The following is a 24928-nucleotide window of genomic DNA, read 5'->3' on the forward strand; positions in this document are numbered from 1 at the left end:
GATAAAAGGCAGAGACAGAGAAGAAATTTCTTTTCTTAGCATATGAGAAGAGCCTAACAGTTTTTTTGAAAATAGAATGCACACTCATACTCTGTACTGAGTCAATATTCAATTATTCAAATTAATATTCAATATTCAAATTAATTGATTAAACCATGACATCTAGGAACACCACTCACTCATAAGGCCTGAGTACCTCTCTGGGAATAAATGACTGTTTTTTTTTTTTTAACATTTCACCCACCCCCCCACCACCCCAGGGGGCCAGAGGGGAGGAAGGGAGGCCCGGGTGGCCTCGCCTCCTGCCCACACGTGCCCAGTCCAAATGACTGTGATTTTAAAGATGCTATCAGTTGAGGAGAGAAGTCACTCATACACTCCTGCTGAAGACAAGTATCCTATGCATCATGGTGAATCCACACAGCTCAGAGAATGTAAACACTACCTGGACAAAGTTAAAGGACCTTCCAAGTCTTTAATATTCTAAGACTCTTTTCACACTGGACCCACTGAATATGCCTTGGGGACCCTGTGGGTCTGGGAACCATCTATACAATGCTTGGCTTTGTTTAGTGACAACAAAGGGGTCAAAGATTTGAGAAACAAAAGCAGTAGGACACAGCCTCCCAAAGCAAAAGCAACCAAACAAGAAAAAAATATTCACAATTGTTTGGGGGAAAAGAATGATTCTAGGTTGAAACTTTAAATCAAATTACTTAAGTTATTAACTAATTAAAATCTTCAGTTAATAGAAGAGAAAGGAAAGGAAAAAAGGTCACTGTTTCTCAAATCTTGTCAGTGCCTATTTCTCCTTTTTAATTTCTCACAGAAATAGATTTAATGATTACCACACAGACACACACAAACACGTGTGGTTGCTCTCTTTCAGTCATAGCAACTTCAAATTTTAGGGTCAGACATGCCATACTTTTCTACTTAAGAAGGCTTAAGTGTAGCTAGCTGTACATTTTAGACCAACAACAGAGAAGAAAGACTTATAAAGAGCAAGGTACTGTTCAATCAACTTCAGACAAACATTAATGGTGAGGAAAATTACACAAGAAACAGCAGGCATTTATAGATTTTTTTGGCTAAAAAGATCATACGGGAAATTTAGGTGAAAGAAAGATTTTTAAATGTCCCATGTCTTCAGGGCAGACAAAAATGCAGAGACTGATGTAATAATCAGGGAAAAAAATCATGTAAGAATCTTCTCTATGTAGTATCATGGATTAGGGATTATGATGGGTCATATCACAGCCTAATTAAATAATTTGGATATCTTCATAAAACACCATATATAACAAGGGCTGAGAATAACTGAAGGCTGAAAAAACCTAATCCACTTTATCCACTTAAACCCTCCTTCACAAATGCCTGGGACAAGTGGACCCTTCGAGGTCCACAGCATAATCTAGTTCACTACATTGGTGCTCCTATACCTGAAAACATTTATTCCAAGAGCCTCCTGGCATACAAAGAGGAAGCAGCATTTTTTGTTTGTTTTAGATAATCCAAGTAGGTTCATTACTTCCTTCATTTTGTTTGTATTTTGAGGAGGAAGAGCAACAGGAAATCTCATTCCCGTTCCAGCCTTACCCCAACACAAATTACAGTTTCTATGTGCTAAAAAGAGCTGTGAACTAAAAAGATGAGGTTCAGTTGCTGAGGGGCAGCAATAATAAGCATGTTCTTACCTGATATGGCCAATCAATTCAATAAGCTTGTGACTAAAAAAATAAGCTGTCAGCTCAGACACATGACTCAGGACTGAACAGACCCCAAAGAGAGTTGTAGTTCCATTCAAGTCTTCCAAATGCCAGTAGAGAAAGGTGAACACAAAGCCATATCCGAAACCCATAAACCATGCCACGAACAACACCGAGCCATACTGCACACTGCAAAGCAGTCTGATTAAGTCCCAAAAGTTGAAGGCTTGTGAGTGGCTCGTGGTGGTTGGTGTCTCCTCAGAGGACTCTGTAGAGCTGTTTCTCTCCACTTGAGGGATCTCCACCTCTTTTCCTTTATTTTCATTGTTTTTGAAATGGTTGTAGCGGAACCGGAACTGAGTGGCAACAATCAAAGCCATGGTCATGAGAACCCCAAAGACAATAAAAACGATCTGGTAGTTCCGATATTCAGGGGGTTTACACCCCTTTCCATCAATGATCACTTCTATGTGTGTGTAGTCAATCCCAATGCCCACAGACAACATCGCCAGGCCCCAGCCCAGGGAGCCCCACATACGCTGCAATCCATAGCGATCTCTGTGTTTTCCCAGATACTGAAGTGTTACAGTGTCCACAATGGTGACAGAAGAGGCACTGAAAAATTCTCCTATTATGACAACTACCAATATCACCAAGAATATAGCCTCAACTTCTTGTTGATCATAAACAAGAGTGACTTGATCAGAAGGTAAAGATTTGGTGGTAGTGACAATAGCGGTGGTCGTCTCTCTGGTTACATTTCCCAGGAAGGCAGGGGTTGCCGTGCTCGGATTCAAGGTCAAGTCCATAATATGGTCAGTAATTTCATCTGTCTGAGGTTGTGGGGTGGGTGCACTGGTCTTGTTTGGAGCTGTCGAAAAGATGACAGTTTCGGTGACATTGGGCTCTGTTTCTAATATCACTGGCCAAGTGGAAGGGAGCAGGCTCCTTTTCTCACGCATTCTTGGTGATGTGGTAATGGAAGAATTGGTTGGCGGGATAGTTAACAGATGACTTGAGTTGGTGGGACGAGACGTTGGGGGAATCTTTGGTACACATCTCAAGGTAGCAGGTTTGACAAATCCAATGCCCAAGTTGAACAAAACCCAACACAAAAGAGAAAAGAGGAGGACAATTTTGCCTTTTCTAAAGCGATCTGCAACTACACCCCAAAATGGGGCACTGCAGAATTCAATGAAGTATCGGATACCTACTAGCAATCCACTCTGGCTTGGTGACATTCCCAGCTGTTTATAATACACAGGCAGAAGTGGGTAAAGAGAGCCATATGCAGAGTAAAAGAAAAAATAGAAGACCTTGGATATCAGAAGATCATTGTTTATTTTAACACAGTGTTTCTCTATCCAGTCTACTTCCTCCTCAGGAAGAGCAGATGTTTCTGTGGAGGTGGGTGTTTCATTTGAAGGTGGTTCGGGTTCCCTGGAAATACCATTAAAGGGATCAGCAAGCACGTATTTTCTCTTCTGTTCCTCTTCATCATCGGTTAAGATGGCAACTTTATCATCTGCCGCCATGGCTTCTCACCACCATCAGAAAATTTTAAAGTTCTGTGACTTTCAAAATTTTTATTGTTGATCTGTAAAGTAAAATTTAAAAGATGGCTTAGTATGAAAATAACATTTAAGCACAGAGCTTCATCTTGCAAGAAACTGAGGAGTTTCAAACTACTAAAAATAATAATTATGAGAGAGAATTCTCCCATTTGTCACTTGCAGTCATACAATACTAAAAAAGAAAAATAGCTTTCAAAACATCAAATACTCTTTGTGGCCACTGACTGACAAATTACATGTTCTAATGGCAAGTTTATGGCTCCGGTTCAATCTCAAATCTTTTTCATCGATGTCTAGTGAAAATGTACAAATGACAGGGATTATGTCTAAACCAAATATAGAGAATTGAAAATAAATAGTCCTTATAGTTTATTGGTTTTACTTTTCAAACAAATCCAATGCACTATGAGGTACAGAATTTTTAGGAAATAAAGGTAGCTACAACCATTAAGTTTCTATAGAAAAGTAGAAATAAGCTTTTAACCACAACCACAAATGTAATGAGAATGAGGGAGCAAAATGCACATTTGCAATTGGAGTTGGTCACTACAGCCATGACAGATACCCTGGTAAGGAGACAGTCCTCACACTGTTTATACTGCATATGTTTCTCCAGCTGTGCTTTTATGGATTATAGTTTTAAAAAATGTCAGGAAAAAAATGGCAGATACCATATATTGAGTGAGCACTTACTCTATGCCAGGCAACACATAAAGATCTTTAAATGTATTAATTCATACTGATCACAAAGTCCCTACTATCTTCTCCATGTTGCAGATGAGAAAAATGAGGCATGGTGAGCTTAAACAACTTGTGTAAGTGGTAGAGTGAGGATTTGAACCCTAATATTATGGCTTTAAGTGTGTGCTCTAATAACCACAATAAACTGCCAAATGTTACATTCTGGGCAATAAAATGTTGCCTTTTTATAAGACAGGGTGTTTCATACAAAAGATAAGTAATATATCAATAGTATAAATTTATAGGAACTGTGCCACATTCCACCAGAATTTCCCTTTCTTCCATTATACAGAGAATTAAAGAGCCAAAAGGTCCTGCTTGCATCAAGATCTGTCATGCTGCAATGAATATATTCTGATGTAGGAGGCATATACATTAAATACGTATTACTTCCTTTCACCTTCTAAGCCAGAGAGAAATAACTTCATTTTGCTACCCCTTGGAATAGATCTTGCTTTCCCTTTTCCCAAAACGAAGACTAACTTTCTGAAAATCTTCCAGAATCATGCCTGTAAACATTTTAAAAATAACTCCTAGGCAGACAATAGAAACACAACTTAATGAGACCCGTGTAGTAAGTCAACTTATCTTTTACCCCCAAAAGCCAGGTGTCAAAATAGCTGTTAAGTTTTGAAAATGTTTGTGTGTTTCTTATGTTTAGATTTAAGAAAATTTTTTATTTGAGGTAAAATTCACATAACATAAAATTAACCATTTTATGTAAATGATTCAGTGGAATTTAGTGCATTCACAATGTGGTGTCGCCCCCACTAGTTCCCAACTCATGTTTTTCCTGGAGTGAAAGGGACCTTTTTTCCCTGCAAAACTTGAAGGAAAAGCAAAATCCAATCTTTTGCTGTCCAGCTGAAAGACTTTCCTCAATGTTCTATATTTATTTTTTTTCATCATTAGTGCTTTCACCCATCCCAGTCGGTTCCAATTCCATCTCATCACCTGAAAATAACAATAATTCTCCTTTGGACTTATTTTCTAAATTATTTTCATTTCTGAGCTCAAACTTTAAAAGAAATATTTGTTCTTTTTCAAGTGTATAAAATTTCATGGCACTTCGGGGTGAAGATGGCAGGTTGTGTACATCTGGCCTCCAACCCTAAACCCCACTAAAATGACCACACACACACACACACACACACACACACACACACACACACATATATTTTTAAAGTCAAAATCCAATAGTCCAAGCTAGGAGAATTAAAGCGCCTGTAAATGGAAAAATAAAATAAGATTCTGGAAGCCAGAATACAGTTAGACAATTGGTAAATAACTTAGTAGACCTAAGAAAACAGAAACCTTGGCTGACAGTGGAATAATTTATTACTCAGAATCCTTCAAAAGCTCATAGGTTGGCCATATCAGGTTGAAGTGCAAGGAAGTGTGTGTGTGTGTGAGTGTGTGTGTGTGTGTGTGTGTGTATAGAGGCAGGGAGGGGAGGCTGCTGTCAACGGAGTTGACTGAAAATCTGAACACCAACTCAGGACACCCAATCCCCTTCTCCACTCCACGTGGCTCACCAAACAAGTAGAGGTTTTTTCCTCTGGAGAGGATAAAACAAGTTCTGTTGTCATACAGAAATAGCTGGAGTTGAGAGTAGGGGTACCATACTGAAAACAGGGCAGGAAGTGAACATATACATGCTGATTCCAAGCCTTAGACCTGTCCCAAATCTCCATCCCATTTCTCTCAGAAGGTTCCCAGAAGCTGGCAAGGCTTTCATCCTCCAGGCAGGAAACTGGAAGGTTCTTCTCTGGAGATGCTGATACTGAAGCCTCCCTAACTAAACATCCCACCAAATCCCTCTACATGGAAGCCCAGCATCATCAAGCCCTGTCACTAGATATGATCAGTCACCCAGAATTATAAGACATTTGAGGAAAGTATCTTACATGAAAGATAGAACCATGGGGACGCCTGGTGGCTTAGTTGGTTGGGCATCCGACTTTGGCTCAGGTTATGACCTCACAGTTTGTGAATTCAAGCCCCACATTCGGTTCTCTGGTGTCAATGGAGAGCCTGCTTGGGATTCTCTGTCCCCCTTTTTCTGCCCGTCTCCCACTCATGCTCTTTCTTAAAATAAACTTAAAAAAAAAAAAAAGAACCGAAACAAACAGCAAAAAACAAAAACAAAAAAACACATGGGGAAAATAGGAGCTATGTGGGGAGGAAAATACTTCTAAATATGTTATCTTCAGCAATAGGAAAAGAAATGCAACTATGAAAAATAATACATATTTTTAAAGAAGGAAGAGGAGGGGAATGAAAGGAATGCCTGAATGAAAAAGTTATGGAAATGTTTTTGTGGAAAAAAGAGCATAAATGTCAAAGTAAGGGATGATATAAAAGAAAAATTTGAGGCAACTTCTTAGAGAAAAGAAAAAGAACAACAACAAACAGATCTTCCACTTCACTTCATATACAAAAATCAATTCCATAGGGACTGTATATCTGAAAATAAAAGACAGGGGCGCCTGCCTGGCTCAGTTAGTAGAGCATGTGACTCTTGGTCTCAGAGTTGTGAGTTTGAGCCTCATGTTCGAGTAGAGTTTACTTTAAAAATTTTTTAAATAAAACAAATAAAAGTAAAAGATAAAGTAACATTATTTTAGAATAAAACAGAAAAATATCTTGAAGATTTTAGGATAGAAAAAGACTTATTCATAAATGCAACAATACAACATATTCCCAAAATGGCTAAAATAAATAGGAAAGATAATACCAAGTGTTGATGAGGAGGCAAAGCAACCGGAATGCTCACAGATTGCTGGTAGGAATGTAAATGGATACGCTACTTTGGTAACAGTTTGGGAATAGCTATCAAACCTGAATGTATACCTGACGACAAGTCCTAGATACGTATTGAGTAGTAATCTATTCACCAAATGACATCTACAAAAAATGTTCACGGCAGAACAATTTTAATGGCTCAAAACTGGGAACAACCTGTCTACAGCAGAATACACTAAGTATGTTATATTCACATAACGAAATACTGGATAGCAGTAAAAATGAACAAACTACAACTTCATGCAATGACCAGGATGAATGTCACAAACGTAATATGGACTGAGAAAAGAAAGAAGCAAAAGAGCACACACTGTATGATTCCATTTATACAGAGTTACAAAAGCAGGCAAACTAACTGATGGTATTAAAGTCAGGATACATTTTTGCTTCCAAAGAGATGAAGTAGACACACTTTTCCATACTGCTCCTGCTGAGTACAACTGGGACATTATATATAAACCAAATACAGAAGACTCTGAAAGACAGACAGAAGGCAGACCTGCTAGGGACCTCGGTACCCAAAGAATATGGGGATGAGTGGGGCTACAGAACTTGGAAATACCAATGAATGCAAACCAAAACCAACCAACCAAACAAACAAACAACAAAAACCAAAGTCCTCTCTGGCTTAAGGATGAGGGAAAATGCAGCCTAGAAAAAATAGAAAGCTTTAGGTAATAACTGCTCTACTCCAGCCAAATACCACAGAAGAAGATCAGGGTAATGTGGCCTTACTCCCACCTCCACCAACAAAGGCTGCACAGGAGCCCAGACTTCCACCCTCACCAGGCTACAAGAGGGCACCTCAACCCCTAAGCTGAGGTGGCATCAGAGAACACCAAGTAGGGCGCTGGGACTTTCATCACTGCTAGGTGGTGATGAGATCATATCCCCACAACAGCATCAGTGGAGAACACAGGGGGATCCTGGACTTCCACTCCCACCTGTTAGTAACAAGATACCCCTACCTTTCCCACCTGAGGTGGTGTCAGAAGAGGTCTAATAGAGACTCATGACTTTTGCCACCACCCAGCACTACAGTGTCAGTGGAAGCCACACGAGGAGCAGTAACGAGGCATTCCTATTCCTTCCAGCCAGGAAGGTATCGGTGGACACCTAATGGGGTGTCAGAACACCCATCTCTACATCACAGTAACAAGGAGCTCCTTCACCCTCAGGTGTCATGAGGGGCTGAGTGGGGAACCTGGACTTCTACTTCCATCTGGCAGTGCTGAGGCAACATCTCCAATTCCCTTGCTAGAGCATGTCAGAAAAAACCAGCTGGAACAGAAGGCTTAAATACAACCCACAGTTTCATAACATAATACCCAAAGTGTCCAAATTTCAATAAAAAATAATGCATACCAAGAACCCACGAGACTTCAAAAAATGCTTCAGCAAGTGATTACAAACACACTTAAAAAAATGAAAAGAAGAAAGCTGAAGCACAGAAATAGAAAGTCCCAGCAAAAAATGTAATATATAAAGAGAGACAAAATGGAAATTTTAGAACTGGAAAAGACAATAACCAAACTATAAAAAACTCAATGGATGGACTCTACAGCAGAATGGAGGAGAGAGGGAAAATGAGCGAACTGAAAGACAGAACATAGAAATTACATAATCTGAACAACAGAGAGAATAGACTGGAAAAAAAAATTAACAGAGCCTCAAGGACCTGTGGGATCATGAAGATTGAACATTCACGTCATCAAAGTCCTGGAAAGAGAAGAAAAGGGCACAGATGAACTACTCAAAGAAATAAAAGATGAAAATTTTCAAGCTGGCAAAAGACCTACAGATTCAAGATACTGAATGCTCTCCAAACAAGAGAAACCCACACCAAAACACATCATAGTCAAACTGGAAATCAAAGACAAAGAAAAAATCTTGAAAGCAATGACACAGGACTCACAACTTACCAATATTGGAAAAACAAATGATAGCAGATTTCTCATTAGAAACTATATACACCAGAAGGAAGTGGCATGATATATTTTGTGAAAGAAAAGAATTATCAGGGTGCCTCGGTAGCTCAGTCGGTTAAACATCCGACTTCAGCTCAGGTCATGATCACACAGTTTGTGAGTTTGAGCCCCATGTCAGGCTCTGTGCTGACAACTCAGAGCCTGGAAGCTGCTTCAGATTCTGTCTCCCTCTTTCTCTGCCCCTCCCGCACTGGCACTTTGTCTCTCTCCCTCTCAAAAATAAACAAAACATTAAAAATATTTAAAAAAAAGAATTATCAACCCAGAATCTTATATTAAGACAGTGCAAACACCAGAAAACTACAGACCAATATTCCTTATAAACATAGACACAAAAATCCTTAGCAAAATATTAGAAAAGAAAATTTAGCAATATATAAAAAGAATTGTACACTTTGACCAAGTGAGATCTATTCCAAGGATACAACGCTAGTGCAATATTTGAAAATCAATCAATGTAAATCCACATTAAGCTGAAGAAAAAGAGTATCATAATGCTGTTAGTCAATGCAGAAAAAGATTTTGACGAAATTAAATACTCACTCATGAAAAGTCTCAGAAAAACAGGAAGATAGGGAAACTTCCTCAATTGGATAAAGATCATCTACAAAAACGTACAGGTAACATTACACTTAATGGTGAAAGACTTTTTTCTCTAAAGGAGCAAGGCAAGATCATCTGGTCTTACCACTCTTATGCAACATAGTGTTGCATATTTCTTTCTTTTTTGTTCTGTCAAAAATCAAATGGCATTTCAATAAGGACAAAAAAGAAAACAAAAGGTATACAGATCAAAAAGAAAGAAAGAAACTGTCTCTATTTGCAGCTGACATGAGACCATGTAGAAAATATCAAGAAATCTACAAAATCTCCTAGAAAGAAGAAATATTTAAATATAAATTGATGCATAGGACTATATGTTAAAAACTACAAAATGCTGATGAAAGAAATAAAAATCTAAATAAATAGTGGGGGCCTGGGTGGCCCAGTCATTAAGCATCTGACTTCAGCTCAGGTCATGATCTCACAGTCCGTGAGTTCGAGTCCCACAATGGGGAAAGCTCGAGCCCCACTTTGGGTGAGCATGAGCCCCGCTTCATGTGAGCTCCGCTTCTCTCTCTCTGCTCCTCATTCACTTGCGCCCCCTATCATAAATAAATAGGTTAATTAATTAATTAATTGGAGAGACAGACCACGTTCATGAATTGGAACATTCAACACAGCAAAGATTTCAATTCTCTTAAAATTTATAACAGGTTTAACACAAACCCTACCAAAATCTGAGCAAGGTTTTTTTGTTTTTGTTTTTGTTTTTGAAATAGACATGATTATTCTAAAATTTACATGAAAAGGGAACAAGAGGGGCGCCTGGGTGGCTCAGTCTGTTAAGCGTCCGACTTCGGCTCAGGTCGTGATGTCGCAGTCCGTGAGTTCGAGCCCCGCGTCGGGCTCTGTGCTGACAGCTCAGAACCTGAAGCCTGCTTCTGATTCTGTGTCTCCCTCTCTCTCTCTGACCCTCCCCCCATTCATGCTCTGTCTCTCTCTGTCTCAAAAATAAATAAACGTTAAAAAAAATTTTTTTTAAATAAAAAAAAAAGAAAAGGGAACAAGAATAGCTAAAGCAATTTTGAAAAAGAAGATTTATTATGGCTACACAGTAATCAAGTCTATGTGGCATTGGCAGAAGAACAGACACACTGATCAATGGAACAGAACAGAGAGCCCAGGAATAAATCCACCCAAATATGCCCAACCGATATTTCACAAAGATGCAAAAACAATTTAATGAGAGAAATATAACTTTTTCAATAGATGGTGCTGGAGCAATTAGACATCAATAGGCAAAAAATGAACATCAACCTAAGTTTCATGCCTTTTATGAATATTATTAACTCAAAATGGATCATGGATTTAAATGTAAGATGTAAAACTACATGACTTTTAGGGAAAAAACCTGGGAGAAAATCTTCAGGCTCTAAAGCTAGCCAAAGAGTTCTTAGACCTAACACCAAAAGCATGATTTATAAAAGGGAAAATTGATAAATTAGATTTCATCAAAATTTTAAAAATTTGTTCTGTAGAAGTCTCTACTAAAAGGAGGAAAAGACAAATTATAGACTAGGAGAAAATATTTGCAAGACACACTCAACAAACGGCTAGTATCTAGAATATATAAAGAATTGTCAAAACTCAACAGTAAAAAACAAAAAACAAAAAACAAACCCCAAATAATCCAATTAGAAAATGCACACAAGACATGAAGAGACATTTCATCAAAGTGGAGATACAGGATATACAGATGCATATAGATAGAGGAAAAGATGTTCATGGTCATTAACCATCAGGGAAGTGTAAATTTAATGAAAAGGTATCATGACACGTGTTAACAGTGGCTAAAATACAAATAGTGACAACATCAAATTCTGACAAGGATAAAAAAGAAACTAGATTACTCCTACATTGCTGGTGGGGATGTACAGCCACTCTGGAAATAAGTTTGGCAATTTCTTAACAATTTAAACATGTGACTACCACATGACCCAGCAACTGCACTTTTGGGCACTTATCTCAGAGAAATGAAAAAATTTCACACAAAATACTAATACACAAATATTGATAGCACGGGGTGCTTGGGTGGCTCAGTCGGTTGGGCGTCCAACTTTGGCTTGGGTCATGATCTCACGGTCTGTGAGTTCGAGCCCTACATCAGGCTCTGTGCTGACAGCTCAAAGCCTGGAGCCTGTTTCAGCTTCTGTGTCTCCCTCTCTACCCCTCCCCTGCTCACACTCTGTCTTTGTCTCTCTAAAAAATAAATAAACATTAAAAAAAACCCCAAATATTTATAGCAGCTTTATTTGTAATACCCCCAAACTGGAAATAACCAGATGCCCTTCAATGGACCAGTTCAACAAACTATGGTACATCCATACCATGGAATATTATGCGGCAATAAAAGGGGAACAAACTATTGGTTCATATAATAACCTGAACAGATCTCAGAGAACTGTAAAGAGTGAAAAAAGTCAATCTTAAAAGATTACATACTGTATGATTCCATTCCTGTATCATCCTTGGAATGATGAAATTACTGAAATGGAGAACACATAAGAGACTTCCAGGAGTTAAGTAGGGAATAGAGGCAAGAGGAAAGTGGCAGAGTGGCTACAGAAGGGAAGCATGAGAAATCCTGGTGGTGACACAGTGTTCTGTATCTCGACCATATAGATATATCCTGGCTGTGCTACTGTACTAAAGTTGTGCAAGATGTTACCATTGGGGAAAAGTGAGCACAGGATACACAGGCCATCTCTGTATTATTTTTTTACAACTGTATGTGAATCTACAGTTATCTCAAAACAAAAACCTTAGTTTTAATAAAAGTTTTCTTTTTAAAATAGTAGTTACCCTTGGGGGAGGTAGTGACTAGAAGGTGCTCTAGGGTGCTGATAATTTTATAGTTTTTGATCTGGCTCTTTATTATATGGATGGGTTCAATGTGTAAAAGGTCACTGATTTGTATGATTTTTTTCAACAAAAAATGAACTTGACCTAAAATCTGAAGAAGAAAAAAAGAAAACAGATGAAAGTAGGACAGAAATGACATGACAAATATAGGATCATCCAGAAAGTCAAGTATCTACAAACATTAGAACTCCAAGAAGAGAAAATAGAGAAAATTAAGAGAAGGAAATTTTTTTAATTTGAGAAAATTTCTCAGAACTGAAAGCTATGAATTGTCTGACTGAGGCAACCCACTGAGCACCAGGCACAGAGAATAAAACAGACCTGAGCCAAGGCACATCATTAAAATTTCAGAACACTAGGACAAACAGATGACCCCACAAAGTTTCAGAGAATAAAATGTGTCACATACTAAGGATCAAGAACCAGAGATGGCTTCAGATTTCTCAACAGTAACACTGGAAGCTATAGCCAGCTAAATTATTATTCAAGTTTCTAGGTGAAATAAAGAAAGACATTTTACATATGCAGTTTCTCAAAAAAATGTACCTCTCATGTTTCTCAGATTGTGTGTGCCCCGCCCAAAAGGGGGGTGGACTAAATGAAGAAAAAGACAGGGGATATAGGACATTAAAGACCTGATGTGAGGTTGGCACCCTGCATTGGGCTCTGTGCTGACAGGCCTGGAGCCTGTTTCAGATTCTGTGTCTCCCTCTCTCTCTACCCCTCCCCCGCTCATGCTCTGTCTCTCTCGGTCTCAAAAATAAATAAACATTTTTAAAAAATTAAAAAAAAAAAAAAGACCTGATGTGGGAGACAGGCAAAGGGACACAAGCACACTGGTGACCACAGATCCCGGCATGACAGCTGTGCACCAGATGGAGAGGGCAGCAGGTCTAGCAGTGGCAGGTCTGAAGGCTCCCCGAGAGCTCTGACAGCAAAAGGACACTGACAGAATAACAAGACATCTGAATGTGTCAAGAGGAACTCAATGGTGAAGAGACTGGGGATGAATTAGTGGTTAGCAGAGAGAAAGTTAGGTAAGCAAAACATCACAAGAAAACAAAAAGTGGCACAGGGAAAAAAAATAACCATAGTTTACTACATGTCTCAGCTATGACTACACAGTCCTACTAATGTAAAGTCCAACAACAGTGGGAAGATAGGAACTGAGAAGATTGAACAGGTATAGAGAGCTGAGGCAGGAAACAAGAGTTAGTCCCATACCTTCCAAGGTGAGAAGACAGTAGATAATGCCTACATTTAAAAATCAAGAGGGGCGCCTGGGTGGCTCAGTCGGTTGGGTGTCCGACTTCAGCTCAGGTCACGATCTCGCGGTCCGTGAGTTCGAGCCCCGCGTCAGGCTCTGGGCTGATGGCTCAGAGCCTGGAGCCTGCTTCCGATTCTGTGTCTCCCTCTCTCTCTGCCCCTCCCCCGTTCATGCTCTGTTTCTCTCTGTCCCAAAGATAAATAAACGTTAAAAAAAAAACAATTAAAAGAAAAATCAAGAGCTAAGAATATGAGCATTTTATTTAAAAATACACAGATAAATATCAAAATAGTGGCCTAAAAGGCAAGAAAGTAGTTGCCTCTGGGACAGGAAATGAGGAAAGGTATAGAATCTGGTGTTTTACTTTATAAACTTGTTCATTTTTTTAAAAAAATGTTCATCTTAAAAAAAAAACACTTTGTATTCTGCTTTAGAAAATAAAAATTAAGGTGTGCCTGGGTGGGTGGCTCAGTCGGTTAAGTGTCCGGCTCTTGGTTTCAGCTCAGGTCATGATCTCACAGTTCATGAAACTGAGCCCTGCGTTGAGCGCTCTCTCTCTCCCTCTCTCTCTGCCCCTCCCCCACTCACACTTACTCAGGTGCACGCTCTCTCTCTCTCTCTCAAAATAAATAAATAAATAAACATAAAGAAAAAAGAAATACACAGTCATATGAGCTTTACCTTTACAAAAGAAAGTAATTTAAAGCAGCTACTTGTACCCTTCTATGACAAACTAAAGATAGTTTTCAGAATTGTACAAAATGCATTCTGACTATGAATTCTAATCAGGTGGCCTTTAATTAATTATCTTCCATAAATCAACCACTGAGTCTTTAACAAGGAGGTCATAGAAGGACACAAAGTCCTTTTAAAAGGGTACAAGTCTCTGAATTGTCCACGTGATGATGAGAACTGATGCCCAAATGCTAATTCCACACTGCAAAATATCTTACGTTAGTGTGTTGATTTAAACCTTGATGAGGGACTTTCTTCCAAAGCATTCTTTCCTCTCTATCTTATTCAAATGATTTTTTATTATCATAAGGTTATGCAAGGTGTCTCCTGTTACAGGAGTCCAGATGTTAAGTAGTCCTCAAAGTATAAACAAATGCAAAGTAGGTAAGGGAATGTTCCTGTATTATAACACCCTGTACCTTTATATGAATGTCACATACAGTAACTTTTATAAGAATTTGAAATCTAAAAATATACACAAACAAAAACTTTCACTTTCAATTCAGGACATTAATGTTTAGACAATATTTTCAGGTTATACTTAGATTTTGAGGAAAAGGAACCAAAATAATCACAGTTATTTTTTTTAAACTTTTTATTTTTATTTACGTATTATTTTAAGTAGGTTCCGTACCCAATGTGGGGCTCAAACTCACAACCCTGAGATCAAAAGTCACATGTTCTACTGACTGACCCAGCCAGGCACGCCCAAAATAATCACATTTAAAACACAGTGACAAAATACAGTTTAAATATATTCATCTGTGCGATCATAGGATCAGGGACAAAAAGAAGCATATAAACGAAAACAACCTCTGTATTTTAGTAAAGTTAAAATATGTCCCAAAGTAGTCCATGCTTTGGCTGAATTAGATTACATTTAATTTGCTATAAGGATTGATAGAGCAAGTATAAAGAGCAGTAAAAATATTTATATGTTGGATGAAGTACTTAATCTCTTTACAAACCAAGGAGGGATCTTGTTTATTAAGTAGTTTAACAACATGAACCCATTAAACTAACATTTTGTTTAAACCTCTGAGTCTTAAAGATTTGTTTAAAAGAGGGGCACTCAGGTGGTTCAGTTGACTGAGCATCCAACTTCAGCTCAGGTCATGATCTCTCAGTTCGTGGGTTTGAGCCCCACATGGGCCGGGCCCTCTGCTGTCAGCACAGACAATGCTTTGGATCCTCTGTTCCCTTCTCTCTGCCCTTCCCCTGCTTGTGTGCTGGCTCTCTCAAAAACTAAATGAACATTAAAAAAAAAAAAAAGCTCATTTGTTTAAAAAAAAATGATTTGTTTAAAAGAAACTTTTTAATGTTTATTTATTTTTTAGAGACAGAAAAACAAAGCGTGAGTGGTGGCGGGGCAGAGAGAAGGACACAGAATCCAAAGCAGGCTCCAGGCTCTGAGCTGTCAGCACAGAGCCCGATGCAGGGCTTGAACTCAAGACCGTGAGATCATGACCTGAGCCGAACTCAGATGCTTAACCAACTGAGCCACCCAGGTGTCCCTAAAAGAAACTTTTAAAAAGGAGAGAAGACATTTCAAATAGTACACAGAATTAAAATTTATTAACTTCTCTGGGAAATCTCTATTGTAGGATTGCTGTTAAGCCAGCTTGGATAAAAAGGGCTTTTATTTATTAGGAAAGCAGAAAAGTTTTCTCATTTAGCACTCTCTAATGCTGGTAACAACACAGCCTTTTAAAACCTGGAAAGACATTCTACCAGTACCTACCCTGAGTCATTCAAATAGCAGGTATTTCTGAATTATTGATGACAGGTGATGAAATAATCCTTGTTAAAATTGATAGCTTTCTTCATTATGTATGTAAATTGAAACTGCTTAAACTTATATTGAGTTATCCACAAATATATGAGTATGGAAATGGATTCAACTTTGAGGGGGGGAAAAAAACCCTTAAACTGAATATGTTCTTTGGAATAATAATTATCAAAGGTCAGGGGCACCTGGGTGGCTCAGTCGGTTAAGCATCGGACTTCAGCTCAGGCCATGATCTTGCTGTTTGTACGTTTGAGCCCCGTGTCGGGCTCTGTGCTAACAGCTCAGAACTTGGAGCCTGCTTTGGATTCTGGGTCTCCGTCTCTCTGCCCCCTCCCACTCATGCTCTGTTTCTGTTTCTCTCTCGCAAAAATGAACATTAACAAAAAAAAATTTAAAACAAATTGCCAAAGGTCAGACTTGCAGGCATTATAACGTAGCAACATAACCACAAGCGATGGAGAGGAAATAATCCCTGGATGACACAGAAAGGACATTTCCCTGGCACCATTGCCATCATAACTCAGTATTGCCCAGAGACCAGTACTGAAGCTGCAAAATGGGAAAATCCACTTTCTGGACCCTCAGAGCTACCTCTACACTGTCAACTGTTATTGATCATTCTCTCTAGCATTGATCAATGTGAGTCCCAGGGCAGGTCTCTAACTACTGCTGCAATCTATTATGAGCACAGACATAGAGAAACCACTCTAAACAAGTCTTAGAGTCCTGGTATTCAGGCACTACATTCTTGAACATTCAGTTCAACCCCCAGAATTTTCCAGAAAGCGCTCTCCTCAGAGGACAGCATTCAACGTCAATTCCAGCAGATCTTTTGCAATAAGGATTGTTTTAGCATCTGCTAGACCTTTTGCCAATGTCATGAAAAAGAAACATAAGGTTGGTTTTATAACAGTTATATAAGCTACAAGGGCATTAAGATGTACAGAGGTGAATGTTTTAAAATCTTCCTCTCTCTTTTGGAGCATTTTGACATGGCTCCTTAATGGCTCAGCCAAACTGTAAGATCAAAACTGGTTCTAGTCCTTCCAGCCCAGCTTGATTCCCCAAAATCCAGCTTGAACCCTCCAGATACTCAGTGGTCCCCACAGTTGCTGCCAACAGTATTCCACTTGGACTGAAACTCCTTCCAGAATCCAGAACCTGCCATCCCTGTTATTCCTGGTGGACCTTTCCCAGGCTCATAGCAAAACCTGTCTGCTGGGTGACAAGCAAACTGATCCATACAGTGGCTAATGCATACCTTGTGGCTGGCCATCTTGACAACATATTTTTACTTTAATAAGGGCTCAGCGGGCTATGTTATCATCACAATTATTACTAACTACAACACAACAACACTTAAGTAATATCTGCTATGGGTTTAAAATGTATTAACTCATTTAATCCCAATAGTTCTCTGGGGTGAGTATGATTACTCTCCCAACTTGACAATGAGGAAAATGGGCCACAGGGAAACTATATGATTAGCCCAAGGTTAACAGGGAGTAAGAAGGAGAGCTGGCATTCAAATCCAGACAGCCTGTGCTCTTAGCATGCTATGTCTCAACTAGACAGGGATGTCAAAAACGTGGCCTTGGGCCTCAAAGACTTGCTTTATAGTTGACAAGTTGAGCCCAAAACACAAGGAAGATTTAAATAAGTCACAAGAATAACAGACGAGAAGCCACATAGCACCCCATAATTAACAGAAAATGTTAACAGACAATGGGATGCTTCTGGGGCTCACAGCAGAGAGCCCAAACTTCAGACAGAGGTTGTCAAGAGAATGAGGGACTTAACTTGAACCCTGAAAGATATGTAGGATTTGCCTTGGGCAAAGATGAAAGGGAAAACTATTCCAGGATAGGGGAAGAGAAGAGATAACAGAAGATCCTTAAAATGGTAACACTGGGGCTGAAGGGCATCTGAGGCTAGCAGATAGCAACAGATCACAGATGGCCCTACAAATCATGCTGAGGGATGACAGGAGAGAACACAAAATACCATATTAGACACTTACAATGAAAATTAAGATGTTCTTTTTTTTTAATCCAACAAACACAAACTTAGCACCAACAATTGGATGGGATGCGTGTTTGGTGATCAGTAATTCAAATGGTGAAGACCCAGTCCCTGCTATCAAGTCCAGTGGTAAGAGAGAGAGGGGTAAGCACAGCCAAATACACGATGCTATATGTTAAAACAGGAGCAAGCAGAGTTGACACAGAAGTCTCTGGGTGGGGCCTTAAGGAAGTCTTCAAGGATGAGAGAGTAATCCACAAGAGGAGCAGGGGAGGGCCTAATCAAGAAGGGCCTTCTACACAACTACTAACAGGTCACTGAGCAGGGGATTAGGGACTGTCAGAGATTAGAATCCTAGCTCTGCCACTGACTAGATCAATGACCTTGGAGAAGCTACTTCTCAAAGTCTCCCCATCTACAAAAGGAGGAACGTAATAATATTTTTCCATTAGGGTAGCCAGGGGGGATGAAAAAGCATAATGCAGTTCAATCTTAGCCTAGTGCCTGATATAATATATAGAACTTGTTGGTATTATTTATTTCGAGAACAGGGAGCCACTGAAGAGAATGAAACAGAATAGAATACAATGGTCACATTTGTATTGTACAAAGATTATTATAGCTTCAGTGCAGAAAACAGAATGGCAGGATTTTGCTACTGCCACCCTACTAAGGTTTTCCTAACATTTGACCTTTTAATGTACTGTTCTTAACCAGTACATTATTTATAAGTACTAATATTCTGTGATAGAATTTACTTTGGATAGTACTCTATGAATTGTACCTAATGCAATATTTTATAACATCTGGAAATAGAATAAACTTAATGATATTTTCCTGACTCCTTTCTCTGCTTCTGGAGACTGGTCTCACACCTGAGCTGTGGTAAGACTTGTGGATAATTTTATTGCTCTTTTTATAAATACTTCCTGTCTTTCCAACTAGATTATAATCTCCTTGAATGAGGAATCTAGTGCTCAGCATATTGCCCTTTACTCTTGTAGGCTCCAACAAAGATTATTTTTGATTATTACCTGATGATAATATATTGTATATATAATATTTTACTAAAGTTTAATGTGACAGATTAATTTTAGGAAGTACAGAGACAAGTCCCAATTGCTCTCCTGGCTTTGACAAATCGGTGCCTCTTTGAGCCTCCCTTTACTCGTTATAAAATGGGGATCAAAACACAAACCCAAGTCAACTAACTCAGAGGGATTTTAGGGCATAAATGAAATAATGTATTGAAAAAGTATTTTTTCTAACTCAAAACCACATATGTTGCTGGTGATGATTGTGATCATGTTCCTCAAGCTGTGATATTTCATTGAAATGCTAGGCCATATTTTACAATTACTCTAGAAACATCCTTCCCAAGTGAGTATTCTAGAACTTTTTGGCACCACCCATGAACTAGGCTAGAATTTTATCCATCAGTGCTTATGGATTTAAGTTTATATCCACTTCCATGTCCTCAGCCTAGTTTTTGCAGGCGATCAGGTGGGAGAGGATGCACACTGACTCACTAGAGAACACACTGTTGGAGGGGTGTCTGGGTGGTTCAGTCGGTTAAGCTTAAGTGTCTAACTTCGGCTCAGGTCATGATCTCGCGGTTTGTGAGTTTGAGCCCCGCGTTGGGCTCTGTGCTGACAGCCCTGAGCCTGGAGCCTGCTTCGGATTCTGGGTCTCCCTCTCTCTCTGCCCCTCCACTACTTGTGCTGTCTCTCAAAAATGAATAAATGTAACAAACAAACAAACAAACAAAAACACACTGTTGGATTAGGGACTGGAATGATAATTAGGTATCTCCAGACCAGAAATACCTTTTCATTTAAAATATAGTCACCTGGGGGCACCTGGGTGGCTCAGTCGGTTGAGCATCTGACTTCGGCTCAGGTCATGATCTCATGGTTTGTGGGTTCGAGCCCCCATCGGGCTCTGTGCTGAAAGCTCAGAGCCTGGAGCCTGTTTCGGATTCTGTGTCTCCCTCTCTCTCTGCTCCTCCCTTGCTCACACTCTGTCTCTCTCCCTCTCTCAAAAATAAATAAACATTTAAAAAATTTTTTAAAAAATAAAATAAAATGTAATCACCTGTAGGAACATTCTAATTACATTTGTAACATAATAAACATGAAAGATAGGAGCCGAAATCCTACTTCCCTTCATACTGCTAACATACTTCCCTTCATACTACTAAGAGGGTGAAAGGAACAAGTTATTCTCACCTCTTCTGGGTGTGGATGTGGAGGAGGAAATAGTCTTTAAACCTAAATGTGGCTTTAGTAATAAAAAATGCCAAGGGGATTTTCACTTTCACTTTGCTTAAGACCCAACTAAATGTCATTTAAAAATTGGTAATTTAGGTCCTTAGACTTCATCAACCATCATGGAAGCAGATTCTTGTTTTAGGCTTCTGATTAAATACTGTGCCAGTAGCTTCTAGTATAAATTTGAAGCAGGCCCCAGAACCTCATTTCCTTCTACATTTCAAATAAACTTCCTGCCTTAAAACAAGCCTAGTGTGAAGAACAAGTAACAGTTCAAATCACAACATGAACAGAATGTTTTTTAAAAGATATTTCGATCTTGTGAGTTTCTCCAACAACAACAAAATCCAGTGGATGTTTCAAAATAGGGAGTGAAAGTAACTGAATATGCTGCTGCTGATACTCAAGAAGGAAAAAAAGACGGGTGCCTGGGTGGCTCAGTCAGTTAAGCATCGGACTTCAGCTCAGGTCATGATCTCTCAGTTCAGGAGTTTGAGCCCTGCGTTGGGCTCTGTGCTGACAGTTCAGAGCCTGGAGGCTTTTAGATTCTGTGTCTTCTCTTTCTGCCTCTCCTCCATTCACACTCTGTCTATCTGTTTCTCTCTCAAAAGTGCATAAACATTTTAAAAATTTTTTTAAAAAGGAAGGAAAATGAAGAGATTTAAGGGGGGGCAGGGTCACAGAAGGTTTGTAAAAATAGAACCGAAGTACAGTCATCTCTCCCTAAACAAAGATCAATAGCCAGAAAGGGCAAGGAAATTGCTTGTGTAGGATAACCATACTAATGAATAGGCTGGGTTTCCAATATTCGTTGCACTTCAATTGCTGACACTTAGAAACCGTCTCCCCACTGAACTAATATTCCACACAGTGGCAGTACCCAGATTACTGAAGCACGAGTGCTGAAAGAACCTGGGCGTTACAGAGTTCAGAACTTTTATTTACTTTTAAAGATTTTATTTTTTAAGTAATCTCTACACCCACCGTGAGGCCCAAGCTCACAGTCCTGAGATCAAGAGTCGCACGCTCCACCGACTGAGCCAGCCAGGCACCCCCAGAGTGCATCACGTTTAAGTTAGAGGAAATTCTTTCTATTTTTCAATTCTGGAATGCCAGCAACATGTTTCCCAAGACAGGCCCGTCCAGAGCCTCCCTACTCACCACTCCCCTCTACCCACAGCAGTGGGCACGGATGGAATCCCAGCCACTCGCTTCCTCCAGAGTGACAGTTCCAACCTGTGGGAGCCATGGAGTCTTTGCCAGAAGTCTTTGAAAGCATTAAAACGAATGGGCCATGCCTATGCCTTCTACTCATTTTTGGATGTACACTGATGCTACCATCATGCACTTATTTCTCTGGTAAGTGTTCATGTGATTCTTCTTAGCTTTCTATGCATTTTCTCAGACAAGGGACCCTCCAAGCGTAACTACTTTCATGTAACCCGGTCAGCACCAGAGCCGGCCACGGTGAACCTGGCCACCACCACAAGTCAACACTTAATCTTACAGAATTATTTACTAGTTTAGTGGCTGTAAATGCAATCTTTGTTTCTTTGCCAAGAAGCCAACATGAAAAATCTTAGACTTATCTTTTCAAAGCCTGAAACAAAAGATTTCTAAAAGGTTGATACTGAAAGAAGTTATTTGCTTCAGGTTTTAGAGAAAGATTTTCCTCAATAAATTTTTGCTTGCTATACTTGAGGAGCAACTTATATGGAAGATACAATAGTTTAAAAAAAGATGAATTACAATACTATTAAAATGCTTCTTGGTTTATTTTTCAATCTAGTTATGTGAATGCCTGTTTTATACACAGAGACAGATACAATTTTTTTCAAATCTTTTCAGAAAAGGACTCACTCAGGTAAATATATTGGTATAGGACTATAGGTTCAAGATCTAAAAATACTAGGAACACTGAAAAAGCAGACTGTGTAAAAATAAGAATTATAAGGAGAAATAAAAACACAACTCCAAGTATTAGTAATATAACATTAGGTTAGAGCACTAACATGCACACACACACGTAAAATAATGTTATAATTACAATGGGTATTTGATGAAAGCTTATTCAGTAAAAGACTGGTGTCATTACTTGACCATTCTGACACCATTAAGACACCGAGGAAGTTAAGAGGGTTACAGAAAGTATGATCTACCCATAAGATAAGGCATTTTAGGAATTTCTAGGTGCTCAGACACATATTTTATGAGTTTACACTTTGGATCAAAATATAGACTGCAAGATTTAAAATACATTTTTCTACAGACATATAGCTATTATCTATGATTTTTATTTATATCCCCTAAATGCCATTATCTAAAGCAACAATTTATATCCTAACACATTCCAGTATATATAATCTAAAATTGTTTCTTATGCTGTTAGAACTCTTGAGAGTTAGCATGAGCTATAAATTTCTTTCAGAAAATGACTTATTACCTAGCCCATTAAAGTAAAAATACATACATGCCCTAGCAATACTTTTGAAAATGAAAATATTCAGTGCTGGTAAGGATGAAGATTGACAGGCACCCTCATGTAATTCTCTCATGAGAATGCAAGGATTTAAGTGGAAGGATGTTCATTTCTGTACTTTTCATAATAATCAAAGCTGAAGCACAGGAAGCAATCAGTAACAGGAGCAGTTAAATAAATGTGGCATATCCATGTCAGAGAAAAATACAAACTTATATCCATAGGATAAAAAAATAGAACTTAATAGAACTGAATAGAATATGGAGAAATGCTTATGATATATGCATCACATTAAGTGGAAAAAAAAAAAAAGCAGGATAAAAACCCCTATGTATTGCAAGAGTTTATACTTGTAAGTCTATGTGCTTCATATGAAATATGTTTAAAAAAAAAACTTGAAGAAAATAACAAAATGTTACTAGGGCTATTTCTGTGAAGTGAGGAGTACTTTAATTTTTTTTCTTACACTTTGCTGGATTTTCCTCCAATAAGCCTTTATCACTTTTAAATATGTTTTATTTTATTTTGAGAGAGGGAGTGTGAGTGGGGAGAGAGGCAGAGGGAGAAAGAGAGAGACAGAGAGAGAGAGAGAGAGAGAGAGAGAGAGAGAGAGAATTCCAAGCAGGCTGCATGCTCAGTGAGGAGCTGACACAGGGCTTGAGCCCACTACCCCAGGATCATGACCTGAGCCAAAAATCAAGAGCCGGACACTTAACTGACTGAGCCACGCAGGTGTCCTGAGCATTTATCACTTTTTTTTTTTTTTAACATTTATTTATTTTTGAGACAGAGAGAGACAGAGCATGAACAGGGGAGGGGCAGAGAGAGAGGGAGACACAGAATCTGAAACAGGCTCCAGGCTCTGAGCGGTCAGCCCAGAGCCCGACGCGGGGCTCGAACTCACAGACCATGAGATCATGACCTGAGCCGAAGTCGGACGCTTAACCGACCAAGCCACCCAGGCGCCCCACATTTATCACTTTTAAAATACATATAAAAGAGGCATTATTTTAAGTACAAGGTAGCTGACTGACAATCAGGGCACCCTTGATTCTGTAGTTTGTAAAAAGTCACAGCAAGTTGTAAATTGAAGTCGGCTTCTCCTTGGGCTGCTCCTGCTCACTTGAAGAGACAACTGAAAAGGCCTGTTTTAAGGGCTTTGAGACATTCTTTCTTTTTTTTTTTTTTTCTTAATGTTTATGTATTTTTGAGAGAGAGAATGAGCAGGGGAGGGGCAGAGAGAGAAGGGGACAGAGGATCCGAAGTAGGCTCTGTGCTGACAGCAGAAAGCCCCATGTGGTGGTCAAGCTCACAAACCATGAGATCATGACCTAAGCTGAAGTCGGATGTTCAACCGACTGAGCCACCCAGGCACCCTGGCTTTGAGACATTTCTTAAAAGATTTTATATCTTTGTGATGGAAAGAGGGGAACTCCTGTGCGCCATTAATGGAATGTAAATTGGTGCAGCCACTATGAAAAACACTGTGGAGATTCCACAAAAAACTGAAAATAGAATTCCCACAGGATCCAGTAATTCTATTGCTGGATGTTTACCCAAAGAAAATGAAAACACAAATTGGAAAAGATATATGCATGTCTGTGTTTACTGTAGCATTATTTACAATAGCCAAGGTATGTAGCCCAAGTGTCCACTAATGAACGGTTAAAGAATATATATAAGTGAAATATACAATATATACAATGAAATATTACTCAGCCGTAAAAAGGAATGAGATCTTGCCAGTCCCAACAACAAGGATGGACCTAGAGGGTCTTATCCTAAGTGAAATAAGTCAGACAGGAAGACAAATACCATATGATTTCACTTACATGTAGAGTTTAAAAAACAAAACAAATGAACAAACAAAAAATAGAATCATACTCATAAATACAGAGAACTGGTGGTTGCCAGAGGGGAGGGATGTTGAAAGGATGGACAAAATAGGTAAAGGGGATTAAGAGATACAAATTTCCACTTATAAATAAGTCATGGCAATGAAAAGTACAGCATAGGGAATATAGTCAATAATACTGCCACAACTTTGTAAGGAAGCACATGGTAACTATACTTATTGTGGTAAC

General features: G+C 39.0%; 2 protein-coding genes across 6 annotated transcripts in view; one reads left to right on the forward strand and one right to left on the reverse strand.

Annotated features, from left to right (window-relative positions):
* The window catches only part of NEMP2 (nuclear envelope integral membrane protein 2), a 143680-nt gene that overhangs the window by 80185 nt on the left and 38567 nt on the right, over positions 1 to 24928 (forward strand). For both annotated transcript variants that reach the window (XR_008423680.1, XR_002083757.2), the window contains exon 12: positions 21546 to 21724. The gene's annotated coding sequence lies outside the window, so the exon portion shown is untranslated. The remainder of the gene's footprint in view (positions 1 to 21545; positions 21725 to 24928) is intronic.
* Positions 1 to 24928, reverse strand: part of MFSD6 (major facilitator superfamily domain containing 6) — a 78103-nt gene that overhangs the window by 48392 nt on the left and 4783 nt on the right. For 3 of the 4 annotated variants that reach the window (XM_019462317.2, XM_053906902.1, XM_053906906.1), the window contains exon 2: positions 1698 to 3306. In XM_019462317.2, coding sequence (XP_019317862.1) covers positions 1698 to 3244 — 1547 coding nt within the window. In that variant the 5' untranslated portion in view covers positions 3245 to 3306. Of the gene's footprint in view, positions 1 to 1697; positions 3307 to 9360; positions 9382 to 24928 lie in introns of those variants that run through there. The other variant, XM_019462321.2, reaches the window with a different exon arrangement.

This window comes from Panthera pardus, unplaced genomic scaffold (genome assembly GCF_024362965.1).
Source record: "Panthera pardus isolate Hobbes unplaced genomic scaffold, ASM2436296v1 HiC_scaffold_10, whole genome shotgun sequence".
Classification (NCBI taxonomy): Eukaryota; Metazoa; Chordata; class Mammalia; order Carnivora; family Felidae; genus Panthera; species Panthera pardus.